The 23,531-nt window shown below is 48.5% G+C and overlaps 4 protein-coding genes across 4 annotated transcripts; 2 read left to right on the top strand and 2 right to left on the bottom strand.

The window, feature by feature from the left end:
• Nucleotides 1-834: 834 nt before the first annotated feature.
• On the top strand, nucleotides 835-1,857 carry PtA15_9A69 (uncharacterized protein; the record flags this gene model as incomplete). Its single annotated transcript, XM_053172936.1, has 4 exons — nucleotides 835-874; nucleotides 951-1,057; nucleotides 1,131-1,211; nucleotides 1,285-1,857. 4 exons carry the CDS (start codon nucleotides 835-837, stop codon nucleotides 1,855-1,857), a joined length of 801 nt encoding a protein of 266 aa, XP_053023500.1.
• A 427-nt stretch (nucleotides 1,858-2,284) lies between these two features.
• Nucleotides 2,285-4,402, bottom strand: PtA15_9A68 (uncharacterized protein; the record flags this gene model as incomplete). Its single annotated transcript, XM_053172925.1, has 6 exons — nucleotides 2,285-2,559; nucleotides 2,637-2,790; nucleotides 2,889-3,058; nucleotides 3,125-3,217; nucleotides 3,316-4,131; nucleotides 4,198-4,402. The coding sequence occupies 6 exons, from the start codon at nucleotides 4,400-4,402 to the stop codon at nucleotides 2,285-2,287; spliced, it is 1,713 nt and encodes a 570-aa protein (XP_053023499.1).
• A 7,600-nt stretch (nucleotides 4,403-12,002) lies between these two features.
• Nucleotides 12,003-14,935, top strand: PtA15_9A67 (uncharacterized protein; the record flags this gene model as incomplete). Its single annotated transcript, XM_053172914.1, has 5 exons — nucleotides 12,003-12,356; nucleotides 13,196-13,615; nucleotides 13,681-13,773; nucleotides 13,833-13,988; nucleotides 14,087-14,935. The coding sequence occupies 5 exons, from the start codon at nucleotides 12,003-12,005 to the stop codon at nucleotides 14,933-14,935; spliced, it is 1,872 nt and encodes a 623-aa protein (XP_053023498.1).
• Nucleotides 14,936-15,120: 185 nt separating this feature from the next.
• PtA15_9A66 (uncharacterized protein) lies at nucleotides 15,121-16,510 on the bottom strand (the record flags this gene model as incomplete). Its single annotated transcript, XM_053172903.1, has 2 exons — nucleotides 15,121-15,410; nucleotides 16,483-16,510. 2 exons carry the CDS (start codon nucleotides 16,508-16,510, stop codon nucleotides 15,121-15,123), a joined length of 318 nt encoding a protein of 105 aa, XP_053023497.1.
• Nucleotides 16,511-23,531: the final 7,021 nt, after the last annotated feature.

Here is a 23,531-nt window from a genome sequence, read left to right as displayed (position 1 = left end):
TCATTAGTCATGATTTCCATTTTTTTCTCTTTCATCAAAATTCGCGAGGAAAGTCTTCCACTTCTCTTTCATCAAAATTCGCGAGGAAAGTCTTCCACTTTATTTCCTCATCAGCTGGCCGCGTTTTTTCTTTCTCGTCTAACAACTCGTGATTTAAAATAGCCTATTAGTATGGGTCGTCATTTTCATATCGTCGTATATTGCAACCCAAGTTCTTGACTTCTTTAGACACGTTCACGCTGTCGTGTTGCACCTCCCGAAACTCCGAAAAAAACACTGCTCCTGCAAGTAAGAACCAGTATCGTGAACCCCGGTACAGAGTGTTAAGTGGTTCATGCTACACAAAAGAGGCACATGGTAGACTTGCAGCCCCTGGCCCGCCTAGGAATATGGAGTGTTTCTATTTTTGTGATTTTTAAATGTGGATCGGTCTATGAGTTCAAAATGGTCGAATGGCTTCCCCTCTTTGTTGATGGAATGTACGGGCAAACCGTTAAGCTCAGACCCCCACCCTATTCACTGGGAAAGTGCTGGGGGAGGGCGAGCATTCTAAAGCTGACCGGCGAGCCGGCCATTGAACCGAAGGAATTGCCAGCCTTCTCCCGATTAGCAAGCCTTCTCTATTTAAGGACCAAGTTAAACTGATCCCTAACCAATGCAGGCCAAATGGATGAAAACCCACCACAGACTGTTATTTTCCCGGCAATAAACAGAGCACCCTCCAACCCCAATCAAGCGCATCTTTCCTCACCTCACACATTAATCCATCTTCTTGCAATATTCCCCAAGGCAGCTTGACCATAATCCTCGTTCTTCATAATAACTATTTCTGTCATGCGTTCTACTCACATCACCCGAGCTGCTGTTATTGGAGGTGAGATAGTTGAAGATAACGGTCATATATCCACCAATACTCCCGCTGACGTCTCTGGGCCTTTGCCTTCTCGCAGTTTTCGCCAATGTGATTGAGGTGTCGTCCCGCCCTGCAATGTCACCCGTGCCGGCATTACCAATGGTACCGGCTGGGCCGCCAGCGCTCAGCGCTCCAGTGGAGATGGTGGGTTTTCGAATTCGATGATATTTCCAAATCATCAACACTTGTATACCTGGCTGACATTACCTCATTTTAGATGAACAACGCACCCCAAGGCACCGGAATCAACAGGGCGGCCGCGGTTGCTCCCAATGCAACTCCCGCCGCTTCCGAAGTTGTGAGGCTTACTTACATACTCACCGTCGCATAACGCATCAGACTAACATAGTTTTTGCTTTCACCTTTTGAAGACCACTCCACCTGCGGCCAGTAGCCCGCCCAGCTCATCCTCGACACCTGCCAAGTCAAGTCCTGCATCTTCTCCCGCAGCCGCTTCTCCCTCCACCGCGGCCCCTCCTGCCGGCGCTTCCTCGGAGGCAGCAGCTCCGGGCAGTGCTCCTGCCACTCCAGCAGCTGCTCCAGCTAGTGCAGCCGCTCCGGCCAGTGCAGCCGCACCTGCGCCTGTGACCGCGCCTGTGACTGCGCCTGTGACTGCGCCTGTGACTGCGCCTGCCTCTTCCGTAGCGGCTGCTCCCGCCCCCAGCGTTCCTGCAGCGACGACTGCTCCAGTTGCGGCTGCCCCTGCCACACTGATCGATTCGACTGATGCATCTTCGCGAGCCGTCACGGCTACCAATAAACCATCAATCCCTATTCCGGTCGAGACCTTTGCTGCCGCCAACTCGACTACAAACGCAGCAGTCAGAAACACCGCCGCTTCCTCTCCAAACTCAGCGGATGCTTCATCTGTAGCCAATTCCCATGCAACCTTACCAACGGCTAGTCCCTACATTGTAGCTGCCCTTTCTTTATTATTCTTGTGATTGTCTAAGGTTCCATACATCCCTCTTCGCTGGTCTGATTTCTGAAACATTTCCTGTCTAGGCAGTCCAAATCTATCTGATTAATTTCTGCTTGATTCTTGCGGCCACCTTGCATTTCCCTCCTCTGTCCCTGATTTATTGAACTCTCAATACAACCATGTAACCTGTATAATTTGGCGTTCTCTATGGGTGATGAACTAGGGCGTACTATGAGTATACTAGAGTATAAACAATGTCTCGCAATCAATAGCTCTGCCACCCTTTTGAGCGATCTATTTAAGTGATGTCATGCTTAAAGTATCAATCACGTACGGTTATGTCTCAGTGTAGATATTATCATAATCATTCAAACTGAAGAAGCAGGAGAAAGAAACAGAATGATACATGCGAATCAAGAGAAGCAAATGTAAATTAAAACCTGACTTCATCAAGAGATCAGCCTGCCAGGTCGAATACCATTGAAGAGACTACTCTTCTTCTCCCTGATTTCTTTCTTGGTGGCAGTGACGGTTGTTTGGCGGGATATGACGGAACGTTGATCACGGCGAGTCCGGGCGGGCTCTGGTATCTGAGCCGGTAAGTCAAATTGGCTTTCGTCTTCTTTTTTTGAGTTCTGTGGGGCAGGGCGGAGGAAGACCGCTGCAAAGAAGCCAATTGTCTGGTCGACTGAGGGATCAAATCTGACCATTCGATCTGACAACACTGCATAACCAATATATCTTCAATTATTCAGACAAAACAAAAACATCATCAAGATCGGCGGAAACCAGAATATTTACGTTTTTGATCTGGGAAGATTACATCCACACTGCGCCTCCACGGCGTTTTTGAGTTGGCAAGGAATGTATTTTCTACGTCTTTGAGGGTCCAGCCTTTGTTGATCATCTCGGGCTTATTCAAGATCCTGAAGACTACTTCTTCGTTTTCCTCTTTCTGAAGAAGCAATTGACCGCGAGAAACAATAATAGTACTGGTGCTTGATCAGTTTTTGTATGCCCAGAAAGGGTACCTTCAAAGAAAATGAAACACACCCAAATTGAGCAAGTTGAGTAAACCACTTCTTGGACGGACGGGAAACGAAGCGCATGTGACACAATAGTTGTCTGGAAGCGTGATAAGGATTGAATGCGACCTTCATCTTGCGTATTTTTTGAACCGGTTTGGGAGAGGTGATCGAGCCGATTAGAAATTCCTGATCCGGCTGAAAACAGGCATGAAAGTGAATCAAGCCACACACGCTGCTCCATGATAAGTTGAAGAGACTTACAACACGATGGATCCACCATGATGTGCGAAACATTCTGGAAGCGTGCATCAGAATGATCAACAGCCAGGAAATCGCCGTTGATACATTGGACATCTATATTTGAGAAAAACACTTCCCCTTAGAAACATGCTGACCGAGGTAACCAAACACAGTGAGAAGAATACTAGAGGCCAAAGGTTAAATGCACTTACTGGTACAACCTGCTAGTTTAATCATCTCCTGAAGGACGCGAAACCTCTGTTTATCTTTTTCGAAAGCCCACACTTTTCCGTTCATCCCGACAATCGAGCTAAGCATGGTAGTTTTGTTACCAGGAGCAGCGGTGGCGTCGATGACTTCGATTGGACGATTTTTAGGATAGTCACCCAGAAGCAATTGTGCAGGCATGCATGAGGCTTTATCTTGGGCAATCAGTCGGCCATCTAGATACGGTTTCAGTGTCGCGAGGACTACCGTCGAGGGAAGCGCGAGTAAACCCGCCACATGCTTGTCCTCAGCGAAAGAAAGAAGCTGATCAGGGCTGCAACTCGTCAGTTTGGTCAGCTCTTGTAGCGAAACTTGGTTCCAGCCGGCGTCTATGAACCATGCTCTTGCATCCTCGATGCTCCACTTGATGGTGTTGACTCTTATCCAGCGAGGAGCATTCAAGTTTTTCGTGCCCGAATCTTCATCCAACGAATCTCGGCCGGTTTGAAGAGAGTTGACCAAGTCAGATACTTGAGAAACGGCATTTTGAACCATCAGACGCGAGAGCTCGGCTTTTAGTGCTGATGAATGGCGCTCGATAGCCACTCGGATCTTGTGGATTTTTGCCATAGAGATCCCTCGAGAGGCGAAGAGATGGTCATGTACCAGAACAAGGACTAGACTGTGCGGGCGTGGGTGCTGCCATCGTTCGGCTTGTTTCGAACTCGATGTCTTTGACGACTTGGAGGACGAGCCAAAAGCCTTGGGCTCCAGACTCAGGATATCGACGACACGTAAGATTGATTCGATCACCTGACGGTCTAGCATCCAACTCAGCATTTGCGCGTTCAGAATACAGTTTTAAAGACTTTCATCCAAGCACTCACATCGTAAAGTTTCCGCCACTACTCTCAAGAGCCTTTTGCCATCGCTGACTTGTCTGGCCTGGATCGTTTTTGCTGAGGAATCAGCTGGCGGCGGCTTGATTTTAGCATTCTTGTTAGCGGCGAGGTTGAAGACGATGGATTTAAGGCTTCCGCGCTTGTTGTCGACTTGGTCGATGGCCCGGGCTGCTTGGTTGTAGAATTCCATCCTCCTATCGTGGTTTGCTATGTATCCCCGATCGCACCGGGCGGCAAAGATTTGCACCAGGAAGGCTGGAGCTACATATTGCATATATTCAATACGGCTCAACCTGAAGTAAAAGTTTGGTGTGCCTTAGGCTGACCCAAAATTTGTTGCTTGTTTCAGTCCACCGTGGGGGAAGAGGAATGGTGCAGTGATGTGGACATTAGAGCAAATTGAAAAAGCCCCCTGGGCACTTCAGCCCTAATAACGAGATAATTTTGAAAAAACTTTAGAGTCCATATTAGGGGGTATCAAATATGGGAAATCAACAATTAGAAACCATTCAATTAGCCAAAAATGAAATTGTTCACCAGTGGATCATAAAATGGGGTAGAAGAAGGACCAGCATGTTTTAAAAATGATGGGTTTTTTCAAACCAGTCAATTGCATAACGGTGGATTTGGTCATATTTGATACCCCCTGTTAAGGCCTTTATGAAAAACTTCTTTTGAAAAAATTAAACTGTCCACATTTGGGTGTTTGTTGTCAATCAGAACAACTTCTAAATTTTTTGAAGAGTTGTTCATAAAGGCCTTAAAATGTGCTCTAAAGTTTTTTTTTTTTTTCAAATTCTATTGTGAAACCCCCTAATATAAGCTGCTTGCCCTTTGAAACAGCTGGACTTGTGAAGTGGATGACTTCCTGTCAAGATCTGCTGGCCTCCCCAGATTGCACAGGAAGTCCTCCAGTTAGACTCAGGGGGCTTGGTCAAGTTTAGGACTCCAACTTACTGGGGTTTAAAGAACCACACACATGGTGTGTCTGAGAATGGGGACCCCCAAATTTTTGGCCGTTGAGGAACATGCCATAACCTTGAAAATTATGTAATGGAGTGCAAGTTAAAGTACACCAAACAAGATAGCACACATATACACTACGGGTGCACTGTGTTGTAGGTTGCGGTAGGCAAAATCCACATTTGGAGTACAAGGGCATCAAGAGGTGGACGTGGAGGAGCAATACAACCTTAAGGATTCTCAGATACAACAGATTAAGAGTCTACATTCTACCAAAGGCGCTAGCCATCATCATCCGAACTGGTTTATGGTTACAACTTGTCGAGACCAACTTGAATTAGCGGGACTATTACCTCCACCAACAAGAGCAAAGCGTCCAAAACAGACAAAGGCGTATAAGGCACTCCTTAAACTACCCGTGTTACCTCCCTCTGCAATCGAAGAAAAGCCAGATCCTTTAGAACACAATTGTCCTCCTTCTCCCTTTATCTCGGCACTCTCTTACATTTTCTCCAAGGCAGTAACCCAGCACATTGACAAAGGATTATCAACATCGGCCCCAGCTCTACCTAACAATTGTATCATCCACAACCCTTTTGGACTATCTGTCACGACCGTCCTCCCTGTACCTGAATACCAACCCAAAGTCAGCGTACCACAAGATACATCACCATCCCATTCTCCGTTGGATTTATTGTCAACAGAAAATTTATCAAGCATCTCCGAGATATCATTGAATCCAGAATCTCCTAGTCTCCCCATGTCACAAACAGCTTCCAAAGTATCCCCGGGAACCAAATTCTTACAACAGCCCAGTATCTATAAGTTGGAAGTCAATCAACTCCGGACGGGTCAAACTTCAACAAGTGGAAGCAAGTTCTCACCTGGGTGATCCTCTTAACACTCAGAGATGCTGCTTTTTTTGACAAGACCAAGAACTACACCAAGATCACGGCTCAAGAAAATACCTGCCTGCTCTATCTAATCCAGATCACGGTCCACGATGAACTCGCCTCCCTGGTCAACCGTCATACCACAGGAACTGAAGCGTATGAGGCGGTACAGGCTAACTTCCAAGGAACAGTTTGATTCCGTCAGATGGAGCTCGTGGATAAGCTGCTTGAGCTTAGGATTATTGGCCCTTTGACCGACCCCCCGCAACTTCCAGGTCTGTTCAATAAGATGTTCAACATCTTCTCTGATCTACACAAGGTCAGCACGGGATTACCACCTCTCGTCAAGAGTCTCATCCTCCAATCAATTGTCCCGCCGCCCACTTCCATTTCGAGGTTGCAACTCTTTCAGAACACTTGTCTCCAACTCAGAGACAAGAAGGACATCACAGCAAGGGATATCCAAACAATTATTACTTCTGCATACGACAAGATAGTTTGTTTTGACTCCCTTCCTCCCAACAACCCCTTGGTTTTCCAAACATGGCCCGGCCAACAACCCGCAAACACGGCCTGGAACAACCTGAACAACCAACCACAACGACAGCAACACCAGCCTGCAATCCAGGGTAACCAGACTAGCCAACCAGGGCTGGCTCCGGTCAATTGACCTAGACCTCCAAACATTGGCAGGCCAGGCCATCAGACTATCAATGACATTGCCGCGGCCATCAACTACATCCGCAAAGGAAATCACGGTCCATCCAATGCCAGTCTTCTCGCAGCCAACCCCTGCAACTACTGTGGAGCCGTGGGGCTTTGGAGGTCAACTTGTCCGACTCTCCGCAGGGATGCCAACCTGCAGCCTCTGGACACCACTCCAATCGGTTGCCCCACTTCCGGATTTGCCCGTCAGGCAGCAACCCCAAACAACCCACCCCCCAGCAATTTCAGAATGTGGTGATTCAGTTGGCTGTGGGCGCGGACGCAAAGGTTGGCCCCGGCGCAGGCACAGTTTTCAATTCTGGGGCGACCCACCACGTGAGCGGCTCTCACCATGACTTCTCTTTTCTTACAGCTCTTTGTACGCTGGTGAAACTGAATTTGGCATCCTAAACTGGTCACATGTGGGTGACTCACAGTGGGCACCTTTGGAGAACCAATGGGGATGGTACCCTAGCAGTTCCAAAAGTTCTGTACAGCCCAGACATGACAGCTACACTTCTTAGCTTGGGCCGATCCATTGATTCTGGATTTTGACCGTTGTGGAACTCCTACCGTTCCAGGCGGTAGGCAGTGCTTGGAAGGGAAAGTGGTGATGAGCCTGCCTTCCTGTGAGGTCCTAGGATGAATGAGATCTGAGAAAACCAGAGAAAGGGGGTTGAACAACAATGTCAGTGAGACTTGTTGGCGGGTTTGGGGGTTGAGGATCTGGAAAGGGATGCTGATGAGGATCTTGAGGGTTGATAAGGATCTGATGAGGTGATGAGGATAAGGATCTGAGAATCTTGATGGTGTATTTTGTGGATCAGAAGACTGCCATGCCTCCCCATCATCTGAGTTCAAACTTTGAACTCAGACTCCAGGAAGTGAACATGTCACAGACATGTTCATCACATCCCTAACTACAAACAAGCTCTGCACAACACAAACAAAACAAAACACACACATAGAAAAATGAGGAGAGTAACATAAGAGGATGGGTGCAATGGATCAAAAAGAACAGAGAGAAAAATCAACAACAATCATCAATATCAATCATAACATCTTGAATCTTGAGCTTGAAATTTGAGATGGATAATCTTGAGGGCTTGATCTTGATAACGGGTCACTTGAATCTTGAGTCTTCATCTGGATCTTGAACCATGGACCGTCTGTACCATTTTGCTCACCACATCTCCCCCCAACTTGCAGTCTGTCCCTAGGCTGCTCTCCTCTTCTCTCCAAATAAACTTATGCTGAGTCAAAGTTGAACTGAAAGAAAAACCTAAAAGAATGGGAACCAGAAGAGAGTCCGGGGCTCTTGGAGATGATCTTGAAACTGAAGGAGCTGGCCTAAACAAGCGGAAGAACCAAGGGATCAAGAATTGCTCACAAATGTGGCACAGGGTAGAGTTTTGACAACTAAAGTGGCATCAAGCCCCAGAGGTGCAAAATTGGGAGGACTTACTTGCACTCCATTTTGCCTCCGCAGAAAACCAAAACCCAACACATCCAAACCATGCGGAACTAGTTTACCCTCATTGCGGAGGCAGATTGAGGAAAGCGGCAACGTTTTGTTGGATAAGAATCAGGAAAAGGGCTGAGAACAGATTTAGATAACAGATCAGGATTGGATAGTTTATTCTCATTGCGGAGAACGGCTGTAGAAGAGCGGATCCGCAGAGATCAGAGGGTAAGGAGCGGGAATAGGATCAGGATCAGATAGTTTAGCCTCTTTGCGGAGGTGGTTGCAAGCACGGATCGGAAAAGATAGTTTAACCTCATCTCGGAGGCGGAATGGCGGAATCGAAATCTCTGCAGGCTGGCAGAGCTGGTGGCTAGGAACAAACTCAGAACTGGAGCTAGAAAGGGTGGCGGGAAAATCTTGATCTTCCTTCACTTTGATTTGACAGGAATCCAAAAGGCGGTGTGGAATCTTCTTCTTTCTATTGACCGCAGTGGGCGAAGCGGTATCGGCGAGATTGGGAACAAGGAGAGCGGAGATTCTCTCAACAACGGCGTCTACAGCTTGCAGAGATGGAGCCAAACCTGGCGGAGAACTAGGGGTGGATGAATCTGGCCTTGCTTGCCTGCAGATTGGGTGACAAGGCGGAGGCAGAGTTGGAGAAACTGGCGGATACCACGGGTGAAGAGCTCCGCAACCAGTCCTGAATCGCGCGGAAACAAAGCTGTTAGACGGGTGTGATGCCTTAAAGGAGGCCACCACGCGGCGGATCGGTCGACTAGGATCAAAGGGGATCAGGGCACCACTTGGGAGGAAGTAGTTGTTGCCCTTCTGCTCAACAAGCTCATCTTCCTTGTCCTTCTGGAGCTCGAAGCATCGGCCAGTCCCGTGGCCTTCAAAATGGCAGTAGTAACAGATCAATGGTCGCCGCACTGCGGAGGGCGGAGTGGTGTGCGGAGCGGAGGACTGAGGCGGAGAGCGGAGAGCAAACTTCTCCATCAAGCGCTGCTCAAAGGACTGGAGCATCTTGGTGATCTCATCAATGGTCGCCGGGGCCTGCGGAGCGGTAGTGACGTCGTTTGTTGGGCGCCTCTCCGCTTCCATTTTCCGCATGACTTCATTCGCATCCTTGAACGGCGGCGAAGGGACAGGATTAGTTGATCTAGAAGGCTCGGAAGTCAAGGCAATCTGGCCTTTCATAACTTCGTCGATGGCGGAGTGGAGATATAAAAATCGGTGGATTGGTTTTTGGGGTGTGCGACAGAGGAAGGAAAGTCGAGATGATAAGGTTTGATATGTGAATCACGGGTCGTTGGAATGCATCGGCCAGAAGATCGCCATGATGTGGGAAGTTCATCCAGTATTGCGTCAATCGGGTAGGGGAACAAAAGTAATTGAGGTTTGATCGTAATCGGTCAAAAGGTATTGAATCGGAAATTGTCGAGATGTACTTTTCCTCCTTGTAAACAGCATTGTCATCCATCTGCTTCAACATCTCCCTGCAAATGTTGGGCCACGATCCTTCCTCTAAGCCCATGCTTACAGCCGCCGATCTGAATCCACAGTGACCGTCGCCATCGACGTTGTTTAACATTGAGATACTTGATCTCAGTCTCACAGGAACCAAAGTATAGAAAGGGTGGGCCTATTTAAATTAAGCAAATGGACGTTAGTCATGGTAGTTGTATTGCAGCGGTCATAGCTTACCTGATTAAACTTTACCCATCTTTCGTCGGGCTCGGAATCATCATCCTGCTGTTGGTCAGCTTCATCTTTGACTTCTTCTTGATCAGAGTCTTCAGCTGGTTTCCATTCTTTCTGATTGGGTTTTTCATTCTCATCGGGGTCTTCATTGTCTTTCAATGGTAAAGCCGACTTGGTTTTGGGATTTGATGGTTGAACAACCCTTCCCGACCTCTGTTTTATGTACATGACTCAAAGTCCGTTAGAATAAGTAAAAAGTTTGAATCAAGAGATCAGATCGGGCTTACAGTTACTACTTCTAAGGGATCGGCTGGAAGCTCCTCATCCTCGGAGTCGCTTGATGATGCAGAGCTCTCGCTCTCAGGGTTGGACTTTTTGGCTCGTTTTGATTGGCTCTATTGGAAATAATTAAGGCCGGCCTCAAGAGTCAGCCTCGGGAAACATATGAGTGATCAACAACATAGTAACTGACCTTTGCAGCTGAGGTTCTTTGCCTTTTGGTTCCCACATTTGAATTAGCCACCTTCCGAGGTCGCCCTCGGCCTCGCTTTTGTCCAACTTCATCAGTTCCAGGATCGCCAGTGGGATCTTTGGGCTTTGATGGTCGACCAGGCTTCTTCTTGGGCACTGGGTACTCCCATGCGGAGGGATCACGTTTAGTCGATTTTTGTGATTCTTGTTTGGGCTTGTTCACCGCCCCTTTTGGACGACCTTTGTGTGGTTGTTTGAATATAGGGTTTTCGAGCGGTTTCAGGACATGTGATTGGTCCAGTAACTGAGTGAACTCCTTGATGCAGGTGGCCTTGTCGCGCGTGGGCAGATTCTGAAATTGCTCGTACACCACGGGCGAAGCTCAACGAAATGATTTCGATTGCCAGCCAATATCATTTCGGTTGGTCTGCCTGCAAGGGGGGACCGTCGCCAGACGGTCGGCGTTTTCACTGGAAAATTCCAGGAACCCTACTGGAAGGCAATCCAAAATTATTTTGGATCCCCAACGCACTTCCGAAGTGCTTTCGTGTGCAATTCGGAATGGTTACGGGCCGTCGCAGGTTTTGAAGGGCTCAAAACAAGGTTTCAGCAAGGTGGGTGGACAAAAGGGAGGCTTGAACCTGCAACATGCTTCTGATCCACCCCAACCGAGCCCCTTGCCAACTGCCCCAGACACACTGTTGCAGGGGGCGCTGTTTTATATATAGGACCATCCTTCTGTGAGGTGTGGTCAGCCATATTCGGAAATATTCCGGGGAAAATCCAGGAAAAAAACCGGAATGGTCTGTTTCCTGGAATGAAGTCGAATCAATTTCGACTTCATTCCATTTTGGACGCTACCCGAATTGCGATCGGAATGGTTCCGGTACTTTGACCATACCGGAAGCATTCCGATTGGTTTTCGGTCCTTCAACCATACCGGAACGATTCCGATTGGTTTTCGGGTTTTCCTACCATCCAGTAAATTTTCTGGATGGAAACTTTGAATCTTCACCCGTGGTGTAGATCTCCTGCAAGAATATCTTCTCGTATTCTTCGTTACTGGGTAATGGAGGAGTCCGAGGTTGCTGAGAGATATCAATCTCCTGTAAAAACAAAGAAGGGGCACAGAGAAAGCAGGAAATCAGTGTATCAAGATGACCAAGAGAGAAACCCATTCAATATGATAAGCATACAGATTTTTCAGGAAGATGCCACTGCTTGTGAATAGATTCACTATCCACATACTGTAATTACAAAAAAGCTTGTCCCTGCCCGGGACAGAGCTCCAAATATTTGGAACAAAATATTCAGACTTCCGCCCAGTACGGCGGAAGTTTTGGAAGATACACAAGTGCACAGCACTTGACGTGCTGGCCTCTTCCAGATCAGTACGCCTGTACCTCTGCGCCTCCCTCTGTTGTCGCTCCGGTCCAGCCAGCCGCCCAGTATGACCAGTCCATATCACCCCCCCCCTCACCCACCAAAACCTGTTCTGGCACACCCAATCGATCAATATTCTGTTTGCCAAATACCAATCCGTCACAAAAAAACCCCCTCAGGAACACCCAATCAGTTTTTTTAACTCAACCATGTCTGCCCCCAACCGAATCCTTGTTGCTGAAACGCAGTTTGAACAGCTCGAACGGGACCAAGCTGATCCGTGGGATATTCCCACTCAATTCCGGATGGGCCAGCTCGATGACGCCATGCCAGGTGACCCTGCCCCCCCTCCGGCCCTCGGAAGCTCTCCAAGCCCAGCCAGCCATCCTGCGCCGCTGCAGGCCAACGTTGGAGCTCGAACCGTAGCCGGCCGCCAACCCGTGGCACAGGCCCACGACGGACCGCTGCAGCCTGCCGAGGTCCGTGCTCTGGTCCCAGCCACCAACCCGGCCTCGACCCCTGCTCAGTCCACACCAGCCCCGGCCAACAATGGGAGCCGACGGGTCCGCCCCACCCCAACGAAAGGGATGCCTGTCCAGATTCCTAAAAAGTTTGGAGCAACTGAAGTATTTAATTGCTTGTCAGATGCGCTAGGTACATGATATGAATCTAAATTAAAACTATTTAATTGTGAAGATTCAAGCACCTGAAGGCAGACAGAGATCTGCCAGGGTTATTCTAAGGAGAAGATAGAGAGAATGAAGCGGTGGTTGTTGGTCTTGGAGCTGGGACAATAGTTCCGAGATCTACAACTGCACCTGCATCAGTGTCTGTTTATTTATTCTCTTTTGTTTGTTAGGGCTTACAAAGATACTACGCTACTATCGTATGATCTTTGTTTTGTCTTGCCAGAGTCCTCCTGCGGTTTCCTGCGCTGCAGTTCAACCGGGCATCTTAGCTTGTCTGCCTGACGGCTAGGTCTAGTTTGTATGTCTGGCTGAGGTGCTTACGGGATTCTTTAGCTTCCGTAATTCTAGCGAGCAGCTTGTCTTGGGGTTTTGGTCCAAATCGTTCTGCTAGGGTTCTGCGGTCGAACGATTCTAGGTCAGTCTTTATTGCAAGCCTTCCATTTTCTGGTCTCTCGTACTTACGAGTTTCTTGGTGCTGAGTGATTCTCTTTTCTAGGTTCTACCGATGGCGTTGCGGCTGATCGTCTGGCTTCTGTTATCGTGGCAATACAATTAAGCTCTGCGTCTGGGTTAGGTCTGGACTGCGAAAGGGGCTTACCTTTCTTAGCAGCTGGGGCTGGGTCTAACCGCGCGAGCTTCCTCGGGGGTTGCTGCGGGTCTGGGTCTGGGTTTGGCTCTGGGCCTGATCCTGGATTCCTACAATTCCCAACAAGTACCTGCTTTGGCTCAGGTCCACCGTCCCAACCGTGGTGAAGAGGTCTGTGGGCTCCGGCAGCGGGCGCCCTCCGAGCGAATACGCCAGGGCCACCTTGAGGGTTCCCTTCCCCATCTGGAAGTGTGTCCCAACTAACTGGGACTGGAGCATGGCCAAGGCAGAGATCATCGAGCTTCTCGGCCCGGAGCAACGGTACCTTGCGGAAGAATTAACCGTGTCAGATCGAGCCGGATTAATCACTTGGCAGGGAATCATAACTGGCGATTGGGTCTACGGGTGCAGCAAAAAATACTTAATCACGGACGACAACACCTGGGCACCTTTTGCATTGGCCGCGGAGCAAGCTTACCCTGCAAAGGCGGTGTGCATCGACCTCTCCCAAGTGGACCCCCGCGTAGTGGCCCGGGAAGAGTCTCAGGTGAGCTCTTGATTAAGATTCTTGTGTCTCTCATATGTGGGCTGACCTCCAAATGTACCTTCCAGAACGCTGAGGTTAACGCGCGCCTGATCATGCAACACAGCACGGATGCAGAGAGGGCTCCGCTTGAACATCAACGAGCTCGGCTTGCGGCAAATGTGAGCTGTTTTTGTCCTTTTGGTCTTGTCACCACGGCTGACATTCATATCACTTGCAGCCCAATGCTCAGATTGCCGAACCTGGCACTGAGAAGGTGCAGCTGCTCCGGAACCATCATTTGGCGATGCGGGATGAGCGCCGGGCTCCGCCAAAAGAGGGCGAGGTGGCGATGCACCCCTCCGGGGATGGCCAATATATCAAGCTCAGCCACAAGGTCCTTTGGGGGTGGGCCCGTAAGCTCGATGGCCCCAACCCTTCAGTCACGCTCGACAACCCCCCGGATACCCCCCTGTTTGCCTGGATCTCCCCAAGTACCCCGAAGAGGAAAGCTGCGCCGGATCCCCGGCTTCCCGCACTTTCCGAGGAGGTGGATCCACCTCGGGCCCGCCCGACTTGTCGCCTGCCCAGGATGTGATCCGTGCGCCGGTCACCAATCCCCCCGAGGCGAGTCCCTCATCTGAGGCTTCAGTTCCCCTCAGACGACCCCGGGCTCGTACTTCATCGCCATTTACCCGGATGTTTTATTTGATGAGTCAGGCCCGACGAGACGCAGAGGCACCCAACCATGCGGACGTAGGAGGACTCGAAACCGGTTCCTCCACTGCCTCATCTATTGCTGCTTCGATCGAGCACATCCGTGGAGGGAACCATCCCGCTCAAGCCCCGTCATCCCCTGAAATCGTAGTCATGGGGAATGCACGTCGCACGCTCGCCGGACCCCGGAGAACTATCACGCCTATCAACTTGGCCCGCTTGGGTCGCCTGAACCTCGGCGCAGACTCCACCCCAGGTACCCCTGATTCGACGAATTCTTGGATAAGCAATTCAGTCCCCCTCCGCGAGGCCGCAGCGAACGCTATGGCTTTCTTCTTACGGCACTGTCAGATCCCGGCCGAGGATTTCCACACCCGGTGGTTAATCCAGGACCAAAACATCACTTTGTGGTCCTACTTTTTACGCAGTTCGGAGGCCGACTTGACCCGACTTGGTTTCAAAGCCGGCCCCGCCCGACTCATCTGCGATGGTGCCCGGCTCCTTCAGCAAGTTAGCGAGGAAGAAGATCGGGCTGATCCAGATTGCAGCGGTGCCGCAAGCAACCCACCCGCGGACAACTCTGACGAGGCACCGGGGTTCAACATGGTCAATGGTGATGCCCCATAGGTAACCCCCAGCATGCCTCAATCCCACCTCTGTTGCCCATGTCTGTTGGGCATCCAATTTATGCCCTCCCTTGTTTCTCTCTCAAAGTAACTCGAGTACCATGTTAGCAAGTTGATCATCATTTCCTTGCTTCGTGATTGGGACGTCCGTGACGTCCCAATCACAAAGGGTCCCATTATAATTTGTTATTGTTTGCCGAGTGGCTGCGAGAACTGGGGGCGCTTCATCAGATCCACGTTCCCCCAAGAGATGCTATGAGGCCTCGGGGACATGACGGGCTCATTCCCAGTGGTCAGGAAGCCCGGGTCTTTGCGAGTTCTCACACAGGAGAGGATGGCATCAATTGGGCATAGACGTTCTATCAGCCGAGAGGACCTGAAGTCCTTTCGGACAATAGAACCGCTTGCGCGCTGAGAGGCCAAGCGAGGACTTGGCGAGATGAAGACCTCACCAAGTCCAAGTCCAGAGAGGAACCCTGGGGCCAGAAGGGAAGTCATGACGACTTATGAAGTCCTTTCGGACAATAGGACCGCTCGCGCGCTGAGAGGCCAAGCGAGGACTTGGCGAGATGAAGACCTCACCAAGTCCAGAGAGGAAACCTGGAACCGTGGACTTGGAGTCATGAAGAGCTCACAACCTGAGAGGGCCAGAAGCGAAGACATGACAACTTATAGGTCTTGGCCCTTCAGACAGAGGGGACTTTGGAACTTGGAGCCTTAAAGGGCTCAGGGATATGGATGACCCGCGGCGGTCCTCCAAATCAGGAAGATTGAACAGTATTTAATAAAGTGAGTCTCAAAGGACCCAGTGGGGGAACACCAGTCATTTATTGCTAAGACATATGAAACATGTTACGATCAGACACTCAGATAAGAGAAAGTCGAGGGGTGAGGGGATTACATGTACCCGCAGTCGCAGAAGAGGGATTGCATAAGCTCTGGTGTGACCAAGTCGGAGACAAAATCCTTGATGATCGTGGTGTCGTCATTTGTTCCAGTGAGCACCTGGGCTTGCTTGAGGTGGTTCTTCACAGCCGCAAAAGTTTTCTCGATGGGGTTGAAATCAGGGCTGTAAGGGGGCAGATATAGATGGAGCATGTTGTGACGTTCGAACAAGTGAGCAACTTGGCCGCGGTGATGGACCTGGCAGTTGTCCATTACAACAACGCTCCTGGGGCCTGGGAAGGGATTCATGAAAGGCAACTGAACCGCCACTCTGTCAGTATGAGTCCTCAGTGTTACCATTTGAGTGTGGAACACTTACTAAGACTTCATCAAGGAAGTATTCAAAGTCATTTCTTTGAATACCTCCTTGCTGGCACATAACACCTATGAGTCCTTTGGTTGACACCCCAGGGAGAAGCGTGAACCAAGGGCCTTGAAACTCCCAACAAACTCGTTTTGTAGGCCTACCTCGAACCCCCCGTCCAAATCGCCGGTGCTGGGTGGCAATACAAATGGAGGACTCATCTGATAGATAGATAAACAGGGTCAGTGAACACGATTGTTCGCAGGGCACTATGCGGATATAACAAACATCAAACTTACCGACAAAGACAAGATACTCAGGTGGCATGTCGGCGATCCTGATGGTCCATCTTGCTCGCTTCACCGAGTCCTGAGATGGGCTAACGTGTTGCGCAACCTTGAGCGTCAGGCCAAGTCGACGTCGGAGGTCATCGTGGATGGTCAATATGGCATACAGCTCCCCCGAGGACTCAAGCACCGCCTTCTGTATCTTGTCAAGATACAACGTCGGGTCCACACCGATAATATCCAAGATGAAGTCCCGCTCTTTGACGGAGATTGCAAGCGGGCAGTATGGCGTTCCGTCTGGTGCTAGGCCGGTGGCAGCGCTGGGAGGGGAAAAGTGCCTTGGGGGCTGCCCTCAAGAATGGTCCTGATGTGAGACGAGTGTGATCGGAATTGATAGCTGGGAAGTGGTTTTGGAGGGAACAACAAAGGTTGGATCTTCGTTGGCGGTTGTTGTTGGAAGTTGTATTGCGCAATGAAATTGGGAAATGGATCGGAAAAAGATCGAGGATCGAATAAATTTCTTGATAGCCGCCTTGGATCAGAGCAGATGCTATGGCCTCCTATCCTCCAAGTTTGCCTGGAACTTGGATTCCTGGAGGCCTGTCACAAGCATGTCATCATCTCCTCGCGCGCCGTGCGCGCGCACACACCAAAAAACAACAGAAAAGAAGAAAGAAAACACAACACTCAAAAAAAATGAAACCGAAAGCAGGCAAATATAGAAGACATGATAAATGGAAGAGTGAGAGGAGAAAATAATCCAGAAATAAGAACACTGACAGAGAAGAAAGAAGAGGGAAGCAGAGCTAGAAGAAACAAAACAAGCCAATCAAACAAACAAATAAACCCACAGATAAACTGTGTTAGGATCAAGAAATGTAAGGATAAGTGAATGAGAAGGGAGACAGTGGAAAAGATTTGAGAGAGGTGGATTGGAAATGAGAAATAGGATGGAGGAGGAGGAGGGAACTGAGAGGGCTTGAGAAGGTAATCTTGAGTCTTGAGCATCTTGGAACCGGGGTCTTGATCTTGAAGGTTGATCTTGACGATTGACTACAATTTTGACCACCACAGCGGCCACAAGGTTTGTATAGCAAGGCGTCTTGGACCACCAAGTGTGTTCGAATGAACATGTTCTTCCAGCGGCTCAGGGATTTGGAGGATATATTCTCATCAACTATAGCGTTGATGTCGTTGCGGGATTTCCCTTGGAGAAGGAGTTTCACCACAATCGTCTTGACCTCGGCGACATACTTCACGTACCCCATGTCCTAATGCATGACATGGAAAAAAAGGTCAGTTTTCTTTGTTGGTATCACTGATGGAATGCGAGACAGTGTGGACTTACTGGGGTGCCCGGAAGATGATTGATACCTGAGAGGTCAAGTGTGGACTGGATTCAAAGGTGGTTGAGGGGCCGGGAAAAACAAGGTGGGGGGTGGGGAATTCAGGATGGGGGGAATCAGGATGTGGGGGGGGAGGAATCCTGTCGGGCGGCCGGACCGGAGCGACAACGGAGGGAGGCGCAGAGGTACACGCGTACTGATCTGGAAGAGGCCAGCACGTCAAGTGCTGTGCACTTGTGTATCTTCCAAAACTTCCGCCGTACTGGGCGGAAGTCTGAATATTTTGTTCCAAATATTTGGAGCTCTGTCCCGGGCAGGGACAAGCTTTTTTGTAATTACGGTAAACACCATTGGCTTCAAGCTTTTGGGTTTTGTGGGCACAGGGGATTCCCATGTAAGTTTCGTGAGAACAGTTCTTGCACTCGCGAGATTTATTGGAAGCTAGCAAGCATTGCATTGTTTGAAGTGCATGATGCGAAATTTGTCCGCCCAGACGGCTGAGTACTTTTGGTAAATTGCTGATGTGGACTTGCTTCTGAGTGGCGCATTCAATCATGAGCTCGTGTAGCTGATGTTTGACTGCGTCGTGTGCATCGAGGAGTTTTGTCCCTTGAGAAATTGCTTGATAGAGGCATGCAGACTCTTGATTCACGAAGTTGTGACCTTTTCAAAAGGAAGAACGTTGCTGATCTGGTACTTGACAAATCGGTTGGTCAAAGGGAACCAATTTTTTTCGAGATAGGCCATGATCTCAGGTGTACAGGCTGACTCCAGCTTGACCAAGTTTTTATCGTAAGTTCTGGCCGATGTGGAAAACAACAGAGAGTTCCACGCCGTTTGGAATTTTCCGTAAGCTTCCTCACTGAGGATCGGGCAACAGTGTGCAAAAAGGTTTTGGCCAATGTGCCATTGACAAAGGAGGTTGCAGGTAGTTGGGAAGATGGTTGCAATGGCAGACATTAGCGCTGTTTCTTTGTCGGTGAGTATGACAGAAGGGACATGCGGATGAAGTGCTAGCTTGAGCTGTTCCAATGCCCAAGTGAAGTCGGGTTCCTTCTCCTTGGCAAGAAAACAAAAGCCAAGAGTGAACAATCAATTGCACGAGTTGATCCCTCCAATATGCAACAGAGGCATGTTGTAAAGGTTTGTCTTGTAAGTCGCATCAATCTCAATGCAGTAAGGATGTGTCTTTGCGAGCTCAAGAGATTCTGGGAGGGTGAAAAACAGACCAGAGAGGTGATCAGAGTCTGATTTGGATTCCGTCGAGGATTTCACTTCGTAATGAAAGGATTTTGATCGGAGACAGTCAATCACGGCAATCATCGGTGATTTTCCATTGAGCTCCTTTTTCTTTTCTCTGTAATTAAGGTTATGGATTGATTTCAACGGTGCCAGGAGAGGAGTTGAGCTAGTTTTCATCAATGAGTTTTTTGCTTTGATCGGCATAACCCCGGCCGAGCAAAACTTTTGGATCTCTTCAATCTGCTTGGTTGTGAGTTTGCAATGGATGGTGTGAGCTGTAGGATGGTCTGAAGGTGCGTGGTTGTGGACTTCATTCTTGATTTCCAATTCCCACAATCCGGTATTGAGGTTCTGGGTTAACGACAAGCGAAAGGGGCACATTGCCTTGCAGGTTTGGTTGGTGTTTGGTTTTGGAGCTGGTGATTCCTTCTTTTTTTGTTTTTTATCAGGAAGGGAATGAGGAGCGTCCGTTTTCTTGTCATCTGAAGCGTTCTGAGTTGTATCTGGCTGAGAATCCGTGTCTTCGTCGTCTAGAGTATCTCTTCTTCGATGAGGCCGGTAATAACTAGATCGGTTGCACTGGTAGATCACTCAAATAGCCCCTTTGAACAGGTATGACCTGGCTGTAGCAATGGCATAGCCATGTTTGAGGGCCCACTTCTGGATGCTCTTGTAGCACTCGTCCCTTGATTGAAAGGTCTGTTCTGGCGGCGCCGGAATCGTATGGATGCTTTCAGGATCACCCGTTTCTGTTTGAACGTCAGGTTGTGGATTGAGGTCAATTCTGGAGGATGCCATGCCGTTTTTTGGGTCCAGTAAGCCAGAGGTAGGGGTGCAAGGATTGATTGCAGAGGTTTTTTCATCTCTTCTTTCCATTTCAACGTCCAGTCCCGTTTCAACAACCAGTCTTGGATTAAGCTTAATTCTTGAAGATTCCAGGCCGTTCTTTGTGTCCGGTAAGCCATAGGTAAGGGTGGGAGGATCCATTGTGTCGATTGTTGGGGAGGAGTTGGATATGCACATATGATATAAATATCATATACCTTTGAATCCGAGTGTGAGACCCCCGGGGTTGGTTGCCTGCTCAGGTACCCGAGTCTTATTTTCTTCAATAATTTTTTTATAATTTTTTTCTGCTGGAATAGGAGGTCCCAGTGTGAGACTCCAAAAGCGGTTTGCACCTCTTATGGCTGAATTTAGAGAAGTATGTGTGGGGAAACCCCTGCTTCTCTGAAAGACAAAGACTGACAACACCCCCAGCTAGGCTGGAAGCAAGAAGACAGTGGTCTAGTGTAGTTGAATACTTTTCTCACAAGTGGCTCACAATGGACTGTGTATTTCAAAATATAAAGCTAGTATTTTATTATGTGGCGGAGAGTGTGAGGGTGATAATTTATTTGAATCTCGTGGGGGGAATGATCTCCTTCATTGGATGGGGGGAAAAGGAAGAGAGAGCCCCTCCTTATATAGGAAAATGTGAGGCATTTATGCTGGTGGTCTATGTACATGAGGGGTTTTGGCTGGTGTGCCTTTACAAATGCTGTGCAAATACAGCTATGTACAGTGTGGCAGTGTATACATGAGCAAATTTAGCTGGTGATCTAGTTCCAAGTGTGGCTTACACAGCCCTCTGGTTGCTATGGAGTCTTCTCAAGTGACCTGCACAGCTTCCTGTATTGCTGTGTAGTCTGCTTAAATGACTTGCACAGCCCCATGGTTACTATGCCGCTTTATTAATGTGGCTTGTGGTTGCTAGGTTACTGTAATAAGTGGCTTGTGGTTGCTACACAGTCACATCTGAGGCTGGCTGGTTGCTACGTAGCTGCATATATACACACATATATATGTAAAAGGGTAGTATGTAAGCTATATACATGCAGTTTTGTAAAACTGTGTATGTGAGCTGAAGGGAGTGTGTGTATCACTAGATGGTGTAATTTAACACTACATATGTAAACCAGAAATTTTTGCATTTTTCCATCCAGAACTAAAGCGTCTACCACACCAGCACCTCAAGAAAATTTGAAAGAGGTGATAATTACCCTTTATGACAGTATATACAAAAAAAAGCAAAGAAAATCAAGGTCTTCTGAGGCAGTGCGCAAAGAGCCGTGGCAGAGGCGCGCACTGGGGTCTAGACGTCGAGCGGTCAACCCTCACAGTGCGCAAAGAGTTTCCGGCAGTGCGCGAAGTAAGTCCGTATATTTACCTAAGAGCAGGCGAGTAGACTACCACAGTTGGGAGATAAGCTACTTGGCCTTAGAGGTGAAAGCTTGCAGTTTCAAAGCCGCCTTGGCATGTAGTACATATACAATGCATGTATTGGAATGTGGGGTGACACATATTTTAGAGAGTTTGTACAACTTAGCTACATACAGTGTCACCTCATCTATAAGCAAATGTACAGTAGCACTCCAGAACTGGTGATACTTGGATAAAATTAAAAACTGTGCCAACTACACCCACCACAAAGTAGCACTCAAGATGTCAATGTATAACTTAAAATATGTGACCCCCACTGAAGTCCAAGTCATACCTGGGATCAGAACTTGGAAAGCGGGTGTTCATACTGGTCTTGATATTTATTCTGCTTTTTTTGTTAATTTATTCAAGGATTGATCAGTATATTATGTGATGAAAAAGAAATGAATGGAATGATTTCATAGTTGATTTGACGAGATGAATATGAAAAATGAAAAGAAGAGGTATGTAAAAAGAAGCATAATCAATTTAAATTGATCATGTGCATGTAACTAGAATCTAAGAAATCCATGTAGGAATGGACATGAATTAAAGTTGAGCAAATTCAGTAATCTGGATTATATGATAAAGGTGTGTAATATGGAGGCCCTGACACGCCAATCATGCCAAAACAAATAAAAAACAAAAAACAAATTTTTGAAAATGATAAATCCATTTTCCAATGAATCCAAGCGCCTGAGTTGCCATACAAGTACACAAAACTTCCTGCAATCTTCCAATGCCCCCACTTACAATTGTTTCAGGAGCATATTGGGCTTCTGCATGTGGAAGGGTCCGCACATCAACACATAACCTATCCCACATAGATGTACCATTGGTCCTGGGTACACACCTTGATGACTTCAGTCATTGTTGCCTCCTTGACCGGAGGGATTCCCCCGGTCAAGAGGTATGTACACCTCCCTGACCGGAGGGATTCCTTCCGTCAAAGAAGTGAGTCAACCCAGCGAACTGGATGTGTCCAGCTCGCCGGGAGGACCTCTCTCGCCAAGCTGGATACATGCACCCAGCTCGGTAAGGAAGGTCCCAGCAAGAGTCCACCCAGAAAGCTGAACGTGTCCAGCTCGTCGGGAGGACCTCCCTCGCTGAGCTGGATACGTCAGGTCCGGTCAGGTCCCGGCGAGCTGGATACATATTTATCCAGCTCGGTGAGGTCCTGGCGAGCAGGATACATGTGCATCCAGCTCGGCGAAGGAGGTCCTCCCGAGGAGCTGGACACATTCAGCTTGCTGGGGGGACTCCTTGGCAACAAAAGGATCCCAGCGAGCTCAAGCAGGGTACATATGTCCAACTCGTCAAAAGGACTTCGCCAAAAGGACTTCTTGACAAGGCAGCCAGGTTGACAGCTGAGCCCCGACCGCCAGTCGGGTATACCTGACTATGCGACACAGTTGGATGGGCCGCGGGACACGCGTCAGTCAACGCTGGCGCGGGCGTTGGCATCTGTGGTGCGGGGGGATATATATAAACATCCTCCTGCTCACTGACTCAGTTGGATAGTCAGGTATACCCGACTGGCCTTGGTCGGGGTCCAGCCCTACCATGAGGTTAACATTAGCAATGGGGGCATAGCCTTATATTCTGTATATTTTGTATTGTGCTCCGTGTATGGGAGCGGAGGGGATGAGACACAGGGCGGGCCGGACGATTGGGGAAGGGTGATGGCAAGTCTGGCATCTTGGGGGTCGGTTGTGGCACAGTTGGCGGCCCAACACCGTCAAACAGTGATTCTTCCTGAAACTTGGCATGTATGGCGGATGAGATCAATATCAGCCTGGCAAGTATGGCGGTCCAGGGGCATGTTTTGAGAAAATTGTGACAAGCTTGTCATTTCAGGGGCGGGAAATCAGGGTTTTTGATTTTTTATGGCAAGATTGGCGCGTCAGGGCCTCCATAGTGTAAAGAAGATTTCAAAAACAAGATTGAGAATTTAATTGAAAATCAGTTGAATATAATCCAGCATGAAACTTGGATTTTAAACAGAAAAGATGATTGTAGTGGTATGAGTAGGATACTTATATACTTTTATTTTTTAGTAAACCATTTAACTAGATGTGATTCTTTGGCTTCATTTATCATCCTCAAAAGATCATAATTTGTAATTGAATGATGTGAAAAGCTTCTAAGTCTCTTGGAAAGTCTTTCTGAATCAAAAACAAACCTTTTTACCGCTTTTTGAAAAAGAGGATCCAAAACTTGTGTGTCTAATTC

The sequence above is a fragment of the Puccinia triticina genome, chromosome 9A (assembly GCF_026914185.1).
Source record: "Puccinia triticina chromosome 9A, complete sequence".
NCBI lineage: Eukaryota > Fungi > Basidiomycota > Pucciniomycetes > Pucciniales > Pucciniaceae > Puccinia > Puccinia triticina.
This window is presented reverse-complemented; position numbering and strand designations above follow the sequence as displayed.